Here is a 12042-nt window from a genome sequence, read left to right on the forward strand (position 1 = left end):
TGCGAAGTTTACCAGAAAAAAATTATTCGAAAGCGTGTTTTCATTAAATAATAATTTTTGAAAAACATAACACAAACATAATCTTCTGAATTCGATTTGAGAAACAACTTTTGAGTTTGATCAACAAATTTATAACATTAAAATATTTTATTTGCCACAAAACCGGTAAGAAACAGAGTGCAGCAAACCACTTGTTGCAGAGTCACCACGTCTTTATCGCAACAAAAACTTTTTGACTAGCAGTGTGACCCAAACTCTGCAGCAAAAATGCGCAACATTTATCCACAAAATAATAAATTACAAATAATTTTAACAACATTTAAAATTTTTACAAACAATTTTAGTTAACTTATCTATCTACGTTGACAAACGGCAACATAACCCCACAAAAAATAACTCCACAAAAAATAGCTCGGCGGTGTTAAGTCGCGCCATATGGGCGGCCACGTGAGCCCGTGTCACGTATTTTGCACCCACCAAAAGATTCCATTAATAAATTATTTCATTGGCTGTATGGCATGTAGCGCCTTCTTTTTGGGATCAATGGTCGTGCAGAATAACATTTTCCAATTCAAACATGCAAGGGTTCTTAATCATGGCTCTATATCGTTCCCTATTGATAATTATGTACCTATGATTCTCTCTGCCCATAGAGCTCACCACTTTTTGAGGATCAACAATGGCTTGCAGATTATTAACACCTCAACTGCGACAATTTTTTTTATAAACGATTCATAAGAATCGGAATCGCTTACCATTTCGTCTCCCCAAAAAGTTTTGTCTCATTGAAAATCACACGTCTAAAATTTTATTAAAAAAAAAATGGTTTGAGTTCTACCTTAAAACAACTTTGACCTTAACATTTATGCAGACCCAATTATGACTCAATTATTTCTGCTACGAGAACTACAGCTTTGTTTATCAAAAGTCTCAGAGCAACAAATGGTGTCTGTACAAAAAGTTCTAGTCCAGCAGTCGCTTCATCCTTAAGATTATCACAAATTGCGATTCAATTATTGAAAGGAAAAACTGCAGGAAAATTACATACTAATTTACTTCCCCAAAAAATTCTATAAGTAGGCTCCATATACCTAACAAATACAAATATTGCTACTTTTATAGTAAATAACGGAAATTCTTTTCTTTTTAAGATTGACAGAACCTAAATGGGAAAACAACGCTTGTGGCTGGACTACCGATTGGTTCTGTTACTAACTGGAGTAGCTTGCACTTTCGAAGTGGATCAGCAGTTTGCAATACATTTGGACGTTAGAAGAACTCTTGACGATTCCATGCGAATCGGGAAATCATGTGAAAGAAAGATGTCTGCTATGGATAGTTTTCTGGAAACGTAAATATAACAAATATATTCTGAAGACATTCGCCATTTAATCTCTTAACCGTAGCAGTGGCAAGCAAGCGGAATTAAATTTTGTTTCTGTTGAAAAAGTAGAAAATTTGGAGAAAAGGCTTAACTCTTGTGTTCTTAAACATAATGCTTTGGAGAATACAATGCAAAGGTAACTGTTTCATAATGCCAAGAACCAACAATATTTTGCAAATGTTTACTTGTATCTTATTGACATAGTATTTTTAAAACAGCTTGACTACGAGATCCAAGGAAACCATGAACGAATTAAAAGAAAATGCTTTGAAACTGCGGTCAACGGCGGCAGATTTGGCATCCAAAATTGAACGCGGGTGACTTGTAATTTCCTGCTCAAAGATGATGTGCTGAATTAGTATGCTCGAAAATTTTAATACAGGTCTACAGTGGCTTTGTTGCCCTAGATATAAGATCGGTTTTGGATACATTTATGCTCACTCAATTCATGGCACTATCAATGATGCTGTATGATTTGCTCTCGTTTATTTTTTAATATTTCATTACATAATTTTACATTACACAAATAAGAAATCATAAAAGAAAAACATACGTTTGAAATTACTTGTATAACATAAGCTTAGTTTTGAAAAGTTAGGATACATCGAAGTAATCAGAGAGTCAAAAGTCGAAAAAATATGTTATATCTTTACTCAACGTCCTTTATGAGTTCTTCGTCTATAATTTTCTAGTTAACAACATAATTTTAAGGATCAACAATAATATGTTTCCATGGAACAATTAAATCAACCTTTATGCCTTTCTTCCATCATTTTTAAATGCTGTGAAACAGAACTCCCTCTGCCGCTCATCACAATTATCGAAAATGTATTCAAATGATTGAGAATCTTATATATAAAAATAAAACGCCTTTTTTGTACGCCCGCGCATTACCACAGCAACAGAAAGTGAAAATTTGCACAGGAATTCATTTAGTCCTGGAGTAGGTCCTAACGGCGACCTTTTTTTTTTGAAAAGCACCCTCGATTTGGCTGAAAATTGTTGATGAGGTAGCTCTGAACCTCGGGACGGATTTGCAAAGTCAATAAAAAATGTATGTTGCCAATTTAACGATAAATGATATGCTTGAAAACAAGGAGTGAGCGGAGGCGCGAGTTTAGACTGGTATAATCTAATTTTAAACTCATATTCACACTTAGAGTATTAAAGTTTGTCAACATATTTTGGGTAATCTCTTCACAAATCGGTGTTCCCTGTTTGACAAATTGTTTTTCCTAACTCGATTACGTATTAAATCACTGAGTTCTATCACTGAGGTTATATTCTTCTAAATCTTTCGCAGAAACTTTCTCTCGAAAGCTCGTAACGTCGACTCATCAGATGTTGCCATCATCCATGCCTCTGCACCGTATAGCAGGACCGGAATTATGAGTGACTTATAGAGTTTGGTCCTTGTTCGTCGAGAGAGTACTTTATTTATCAATTGCCTCCTCAGTTCGAAGTAGCACCTTTTGGCAATTGTTATTCTGCATTAGATTTCGAGGCTAACATTGATGTTGGTGTCAATACTGATTTCAAGATAGAAGAAATTACCTTCGATCGCCAATTGCGAGTAAAGTCCTGTTTGATGATAGGAGATATTTCGTCTTTACCTCGATCACCACCAGACCCATTTGCTTTCTTTCCTTAACGGCGCGGTTGTTGTGGCCAATGATATGAATACAGCTGTACACTCTTATAAAAGATGGTACCTTCTCTCTTTAGTTCTGCAGCTCGAAATACTTTCTCCAAAAGTAGTTTGAAGCAGTTCGTGCTATCAAAAGCAACTCGACGAGGTGTGTGTCGATCGTCTTTTCACGAATCTTTCCAAAGACTTGGCGCATAGCGAATATATGGTCATTTGTTGATTTTCCAGACCTAAAGTCACACTGATAAGGTGCAATCAATTTGTTCACGATTCTCTTTACTCTTTCACACAATACACTCTTATATGCGATGTTGACGGAGCTTGTCACACCGTAGTTGGCGCAGATTGTGGGGTTGCCCTTTTTTGGTGGATTGGGCTAGGCACACTAGAATTCCAATCGTCGGGCAATCTTTCGTCTGACTATATTCTGCAAAGAAGCTGATGCATGCTCCTTATCCGCCGTATTCGTCAGCCGACAATCCATCGGCCCCGCTGCTTTGTTGTTCTTCAGAAGGGTAATTGCTCCATCGTCATCTATGGGGGAATCGGTTCCCTCTACAACTTCAAACAGTATGCCCTGGGCATCCGTAACTAGATCACCTCTGAGAGTTCTACAAATGTATGCTCGGGTCTTGCACCTTCTGTTAGTCGCCGCATCTTTTCGTAGAATTTTCGAGCAGTACCCTTGTCTTCGTACTCACGCATTTCGGCCTCACCCTTTCTCTGTCCGCAAATTTGTAACGTTGCGAGTTAGGCAGTCTCATTTCTCTCCGCTGCGACACGTCACTCCTCGTCGTACCAGCTGTTCTTTTGCATTTTCCGAAAACCAAAGGTTTCGTTTGCTGCTGTACGTAAGGAGCTTGAGATGCGTCTCACGGTTCTCTTATACAGAGTTGCTGATGCGTGCTCTCAGAGACCAGGAGGGGAGAAGTTGTATAGCTTAATTTGATTCCTGGATCTTTAAATTGGAAATGAGTTTTGCACGACGATGGTCCTCAATTTTTTGTTATGGATGAATTATAAAAAAAAGCTTCGATTGGTCCACCTTGAAAACTCATTGCAGGATATTTTTATTTAATTTAAGTCAGTAGCCACAACCTCTACAAGTCGGCATTCGAAAGTGTATACCGAATAATAAACATATTTTAGAATGCTTTTTTAAGAATGGACTATATGTAACACTCTGTATACGGTATATATAGACCTCCTGTTGTTATGTCGGTTAACATATCACACAACTTTGATATTTACTAATCGAAAAAGTTTTTTTGGTTCTGTATAAAATACAATTTTAACCAAAAAACACTTCAGATCGAAACAAATCGCCGAAATAGTAATATTTAAAAAAGTAAGTTGATGCTCAGCAGGAAACTCATTAAAGAATGAAATGATAGAAAGACCGAAAAGTGACTGAGCAGGCATTTGTGCAATCCATATTTTTTCAGTCATCTGTCTCTTGGCCCCACTGTGAGTCGACGAATATTGATAGCGATGAGTTTTGGTTCTTTATTTCTGTTTTTAAAAGAAACATGTTTCATGTAACACTGCGGATGAAAATATTCAGTTTCTGCTATAAATTTCACTGGACATCTGAGGAAGTGACCTTAATCGGACATGGCCCTTGAATTATTTTTTGGAGTTTGAATAGCTAAATATGCACGAGAAATTCTCGAACCATCGACGTTCAGGGCAAACAGCGCCGAAAGTATCGCGAAGCTACACTACTTGATCCAAGACGGATTTTAGCTGTGTCCAAAGTTATTTCACGTAAATGGTGAGAAGTTAATAAATAGAAGTATCTCCTATGTATATAAAATATGCTTATATTTTTTTGAAGATGGCACACCCTGTATCTACGCATGATTATTCAAATTTATGCTGCTCATCCAAGTGCCACTTCACCTACATATACATATATGTAGGTACCTATACTGGGCAACGCCCCCCTTGAATAACAAGCAGACAGCTGAGAATAAATAAGTTTTTACGAGTATGTTCATTTTGCAGCCATCAAAGTCAAATCCAAATCGAAATAGCCATTTAAAAGCAGGAAACTAATCAAATTATAGCAGCGTTAAAATACATGTTAATCCTTTAATTATAGATCAGTGTGCGCTACGTAAGAAAATACACGCAGTGGCAGCTACAATTAACCGCTTCAAATGATTAACGGAGTTAGACATACATACATTACCTCTCATATACATATGTATGTAGCCAATCGAACAGCGTCACACTACAAACCCAACGGTCCACAAATTACGGGTTTCAGCGCATAAATCACATAACAAGTAAAGCAACGCGGAAAGAAGCAGTTGAAATGGTCTGTTTGACTCAGCGCCCAAACGTGAAGCGTCATTAAAATAGATTAATTAATAAAGCGTAACAAAAAATATTCATAAAATGGAAGAAGAGGAAGGTTAAAAGTCGCCGAAATATTTGTGTTGGAAATGAATCATAAAAAATAAGCGATTTAGTCTGTGTCTTCTACTTCTTTTTACTAACTGATTCAGCAATTTTCGGAAGATAAATCCATTGACTGGCGTTTCATACGGTGCTTGAAAATCATCAGGCAAGTGTTAGAGAGATGGCAAGAGAGCTCGACATCTTTCGCGAGTCCGTTCAAATGATTTTGGGGTATATTTTTGGTATAAAACACGTTCTTGCTCGAATCGTCTCGATAAAGCTAAATTTTTTTCAAATAGTGTACCGTATTTGAACATGCTTGATCATGCGAATTTTGATCCCACATTCATGAAGAGCTTTATAACTGCCGATGAGACATGGGGTTATGAGTTTGACAAGCAAACAAGTCAAAAATCATCGGTCAAGTCGTTGAAGAGATGAAAAAAAAAAATCGCTGAAGGCCATCCTAAAGAGTTCTTATGAAAAGAATTTCGAGGACTGGAAAAATCGTTGGCATAATGTTGGGATTACTTTCAAGGCGAAAAAATAAATACTGATGAATAATTAAATATTTTGTGTTTTATTTACAATTTTCGGGTACTTTTTTGTCAAAATGTATATCATAATATATAGGTCATGGATTTAGCATATTTTCTACACTTTATATTTTATAAACAGCATTAATCATTATATTAATCATATTAACTATTGAAAAGTATATACTGACATCCCTGCTACCGAATGACTAAATTATAATGGGAAAATGTATTCCCACTTAATTGTATTTAGATATCTGCGCTTGAGCCATGTATCATATAAGCTCTACCTAAGAAATAATAATATAACATTTATATGCTGAGTGTATGAGAGAAAATTCTACCAGAGTGGCAGAGTCATTATATATTATTGAAGATATGAGCGCTTAGAATTATTTTATTTAGAAATTTACTTCATTTAAGAAAACATTTCCACTTAATTTAATTAAAATATCACACATCTCGACCAATATATTATACAATATATAAGTATATTTGAATGACAGCTAAGCCAATATAAGATTATTTTGAATATGATCACATACATATGTACAAAAACCACCGACTTGCTTTCAGCAATGAGACGCTCTTCCACAGTCGTCACGGTGTGTGAGTCGAAGATCAAATGCCAACATTACTCACGCTTTTACAAGCATCAATTAGCGCTAAATCGAAATTAGTTAACACTAAAAATTTAATCTAGACATACACATACATATATGAAAGGCACTTCTTAAAAATATTTATGAAAATTTGTCGACTGTCATAAAACTTAAGTAATCTGACAACGCGCTGAGCTCGTCAAAGCGATAAGCACTTAAATAGTCCGAAAAAAAATGTTCAGCAATAAATGAAATTTCCTAGAACAATGCGAAATGTGAGCCACATAAATATTTACGCCTCTGATAAGGGATCAAAAATATTAAACAAACAAACAGAAGCACAAACTATTAACTATGTCTAGGGAATAAGGGAAGCTGCTGGCTGAATTCGAAAAGTGTTTGCAAAAAGGCTTTGAGTCTAGTTTTTAAAAATTTAGTCTACCAAAATGAAATTAGTGAATGAATTTAAGCCATCATCCTTCATATATCAGTCATATGAAAGAATCATTGTAGCTGGAGCAGTTAACTTGACTGCAGCTTATCTGAGTTCTCTTCACAGAGCGCAAGATTCTTCAAAAATAATTGTAAAATGTAAAATTGGTTATTAAAAACCAAAAAGGTCAAGAAGTGCTCAGAAGCTTAGATACTTTAGTCGACATCGTCTGTTGACTACATATTTTGCAACGGACACATACATAGCTGTAGGAAAAGCTAAACTAAGGTTCGAGCTAAAATGTTAATCCATGGTATCGAAAATCCACACTTAAATTTGAAATAAAGTAAAAGGAAATTGAATTGAAAGTTTCATGTATTAATCTCCCCCAAAGCAACTTCCAGGCTTTCCAAAGTAATCGCAACACTTCGTGCAAAGTTGTCAATAAAACTGAAGCATAACCTACAGCGTAACTTAATTAAAATGTGATAAAATTAATTTTTAGTAACATTGAGTTATATGTAAAAAGAAAGACGGATGAATCATCACATAATCTCTATAACCCATAAATATTATAAAAATATCAAATTAAACGACGATCAGTGATCGACTCCCACGATAGAATTTAATATGTAATAAATCATCCAGCGTTTATTTATGAACCTGAAAGTTTGACAAATACATACAAATCATACGTATTACATACATATATGTACATAGGCTGAATACTATATTCACTCAACAGAACTCTCACTTTTCGAGCGAAGACGGATTACGCTGGATTTGTACCAAGAACAGAGGCGTTAAGGAGTGCGGTACTCAGAAAGCGCGGGCGGGCGATCAAAATTTATACGCCATTAGCACGAAAACCTCTCAAGTCAGCGGTAGAAAACATACAAAAACAAAGAAAAACTCAACAACAACAAAACAAACAAACCCATTAGAAAAGCAGTAAAGGTTGGTGATTCCAATGAAAGGCGAAGAATCCCGCCACTTTTGTAGTGAAAAGTTGTTTGGTGAAGGTGAAAAATGATGACAACCCACAAATGTGTGTTAGCATGTCAACATGACCGATAACAACAATTTCCGTAACAGCTAAAATGGAAAACAACAAAAAAGAATGGTAATAACTTCGTGAACAATAATAAGAAATAACTGTATAGCACGTTTGGTAATAGCACTAACGTCGACAACACGAAGCGCGTTTTGGCGGACGAGAACATATGGTCTGCCTGAACCCGGCTGGGACACCAAAGGCTGCTGCGAACAAATACTAGTTCGCAACTATACATTTTTTAGATTAAAGTCGAGCTAGTTCGAAGAATACCAGTTGAAAACAAGTAAGAAAGGGCTAAGTTCGGGGTAAACGAACATTTCAACTTGCAACAATCAGAGCCAGGGAAATACTTGAAGGTGTAAAACGTCAACCAGAGGATCAGATTGCAAGCAATAATAACTGATATACTGGTTCATATATATTTAGCATAAAGCTTGTTAGAAATGCGAAAATCATTATATTTAGTATTTGGGAGTTGGGGTAGTATCGACCCGATTTTATCTATTAACTATTATTATGCCGCATACTAAAAATGTTCCCTTTGTTTCATTAAGGTTCTTCACAAACAATCACCAATCATTTGGAGCAAAGCCAGCCGGATGTTGAGATAGGTAAGATGGCAATAGTTACATGGGAGCTAGGTCATGTTTCCGCTCAATCTTTTCTATTTTAAGCACAAAGATATACTTTTATTAGTAAAACACGTTCTGTAAGTTTCATTGAGATAACTCAAATATTGACCGATATATGCAGCATAAAGTCAACCGGAAGTTCGAAAATCTTAATTTTAGGTATATGGGGGCTCAGGGAACTAATGACCCGATTCAACACATTTTTGATACACAGATACACCACTATTGCCAGGAAAGGATTCTTTCCGAAATTCATTGACCGATATTTTCGGTGAAAAGTCAACAATTGATACTGAAGTCCACATTTCCAGTATTTGGAGCTTAAACAGTGTTTTTGGATTTGCACAATGTGTTATACGGAGAGTAGGCGTTGTTGTAGTCCGATTTCGCGCAATCCCCTGTGTGAAATTACAGTTCTTCATCTTTATTTAGAGCTGTTATGGCTTTTTATAGGTTTTCAGTTAATGGCGTTTCGTGGGCGTGGCAGTGTTCCGATTTCGCTCATCTTCGAACTCGTATTTTTTTCTCTACTGAGGAACCTGCATATCAAGTTTTATCAAGATATCTCAGTTACAGCTTGCACGGACGGACGGACAACTTTTCTCGTCATCCTGATCGTTTATTTACATATATATAACACTATATCTCTCTCGTTAAGTTTCAGTTGATACGTACAACCGTTAGGTGAACAAAAGTATTATACTCTGTAGCAACAAGTTGCAAGAGTATTATGTGAACCAAAAATACACATGCCCAAAAAGTTCATGGCAAACAAAAATTTAATAAAAAAAAAATTTGTAAAGCGTGATCCATTTCGAGGTTCCCTACATTTTTAAAGAATCAACACCAAAACTACAATGTTAATGGGGAATGTTTATTATCAGTCGAAAGAATATTCTTTGGCATTTATTTTTTGAAGATTTTGACTCTTTCTCAGATGATCCATTCGTTAAATCCAATTTTCGATTACTCGTTCGAGCATTTCGACTATTAACTGGCGAATGACACATTGACGAATATCAGAAAAAAGAGCTTTGAAAACTACAGTTGTCCGAGTTTCAAAACTCTTTTTCTTCCTTAACACGCTGGCGTTGTACGAGATATTGAGAAATATGGGAAACTCCAATAGATAAAATAGTGATGTGTCTCCAGGTATTGGAATACTTCTTATTCGAAACCATATAAGGATCACAGTCCTAAGAAAAACATAAAATAAGCAAAGGTGAGTATTCACTACAGTTTAAAACACCTAAATCGTGGTAGTAATTTGACTACCAACTGGAGCGCTTGAAGTATTTACTGGGTAAAAGTATATCACGTTTATGAGTGTGAATTTTAACTCAACGCCAGGGAAAATGTCCTGATCGGAGATATCAAATTATGTACATTGGGTGAAGATGAACGCCAGCAACAATAACTCATTGCTGCCACACACGACCGCTCGTTATGGTCAATGGAATTTGTATGCGCGCAGTTGGTGTGTTGGACGGATCTGGTGACGCTGGCGTTGTTATTGCTCTTGGGTATAGCCAGCGCTGTGAAAACACGCCGCACAGTAGGTGCTATCGTCTTCAAGTGCACACGCATTAAGTGTCACACCTGTTTATGGTCAAATAAGTGAAATATAATAGGCTCAACATTTCGCTCATTCACCAAAAAAAACGACCGTTTGTGGCGCCTTGAGATGCGCTGGTAATAATTCAATTTGTACATTCCAAAATGAGACAATCTGGAATTTCAGCTCGCCATCAGCAACATTAAAGATAGCAACGAGTAACAACTTCATCAACCAACGACCAACTCGTTGCAGCTATCAACAAGAAAGCATCAACTGTCAGCGGCCAACAGTCAAGATGCTCAAGCAAATACAAATTCGACACGCGGCTCGGCGGCTCGGGTGCAGACGCTCTGTGATCTTCGCTTAGCCATATTTGCGCTCCAGCTGATCCATGTGAAGTGACAAAAGCGTCGTGCGCGAGTATGGATGTGTGTTGCTTGCCGCAGCTGATCTATTGCCAGGTCTAGCAGTTCGCTCCAGCCGTGATGATCTGCCGCATTGCAAATGATTTAGCAACCATTTTTGGTCGATCAGCTGAAACGGCGCTTCTGCCTTTCCATCGCTCCAGCGTGACTACACACTCATACGTTGGGCTCAGCACACGCTTTGACACTGGGTCAACAGCTGTGTCGACGGCAATCAGCTGGTTGCATGCATCGCATGGCGCATCATGCCATTTTCGTACCACGGGCAGCAGTCGTTGGTCCGCAAGTGATTTGTGCAGATTTGATTTATGAAGTTTTGGTGATATGGAAATTTTGCGCTACGATCGCCAGCGGCAAATGAAGATGTTACCTGGACAGATGGCAGTGAACGAGCTTTATAAATTACGACGTGAGTTAAGAATTCTTTCGGTAAATAAAATAATAGAAAGGAATGTGTATATAGAGGCCAGCCTACTTATAGTATAAGCATAAAGGTATTTTCGTTGCTTCCCTTCATTCAAACTTTAACCATATCTTAATATAAAAAATAAGATTGGATTGGATTTAAGATAAAGTGATAATCGAGATTTCATTATCCGTCATTTACATATTTTTCAAATACCGTATTTTTGTAAAGTTTTATTCCGCTATCATCATTGGTTCATAATGTTCTATATATTATACAGAGAAGGCATCAGATGGAATTCAAAATAGCGTTATACTGGAAGAAGGCGTGGTTGTGAACCGATTTCACCTATATTTCGTACATGTCATCAGGGTGTTAAGAAAATATTATATACCGAATTTCATTGAAATCGGTCTAGTAGTTCCTGAGATATGGTTTTTGGTCCATAAGTGGGCGAGGCCACGCCCATTTTCAATTTAAAAAAAGCCTGGGTGCAGCTTCCTTCTGCAATTTCTTCCGTAAAATTTAGTGTTTCTGACGTTTTTGTTAGTCCGTTAACGCACTTTTAGTGATTTTCAACATAACCTTCGTATGGGAAGTGGGCGTGGTTATTATCCGATTTCTTCCATTTTTGAACTGTATATGGAAATGCCTGAAGAAAACGACTCTGTAGAGTTTGGTTGACATAGCTATAGTAGTTTCCGAGATACGTACAAAAAGCTTAGTAGGGGGCGGGGCCACGCCCACTTTTCCAAAAAAATTACGTCCAAATATGCCCCTCCCTAATGCGATCCTTTGTGCCAAATTTCACTTTAATATCTTTATTTATGGCTTAGTTATGTCACTTTATAGGTTTTCGGTTTCCGCCATTTTGTGGGCGTGGCAGTTGGCCGATTTTGCCCATCTTCGAACTTAACCTTCTTATGGAGCCAAGGAATACGTATATTAAGTTTCA

At 36.9% G+C, this 12042-nt stretch overlaps 1 protein-coding gene across 1 annotated transcript; it reads left to right on the forward strand.

Moving 5' to 3' along the window:
• Positions 1-1924, forward strand: LOC120782404. The gene is made up of 4 exons (XM_040114651.1): positions 1-165; positions 1152-1351; positions 1407-1520; positions 1603-1924. The coding sequence occupies exons 2-4, from the start codon at positions 1167-1169 to the stop codon at positions 1703-1705; spliced, it is 402 nt and encodes a 133-aa protein (XP_039970585.1). The 5' UTR covers positions 1-165; positions 1152-1166; the 3' UTR covers positions 1706-1924.
• Positions 1925-12042: the final 10118 nt, after the last annotated feature.

This window comes from Bactrocera tryoni, chromosome 1 (genome assembly GCF_016617805.1).
Source record: "Bactrocera tryoni isolate S06 chromosome 1, CSIRO_BtryS06_freeze2, whole genome shotgun sequence".
NCBI classification, from domain to species: Eukaryota; Metazoa; Arthropoda; class Insecta; order Diptera; family Tephritidae; genus Bactrocera; species Bactrocera tryoni.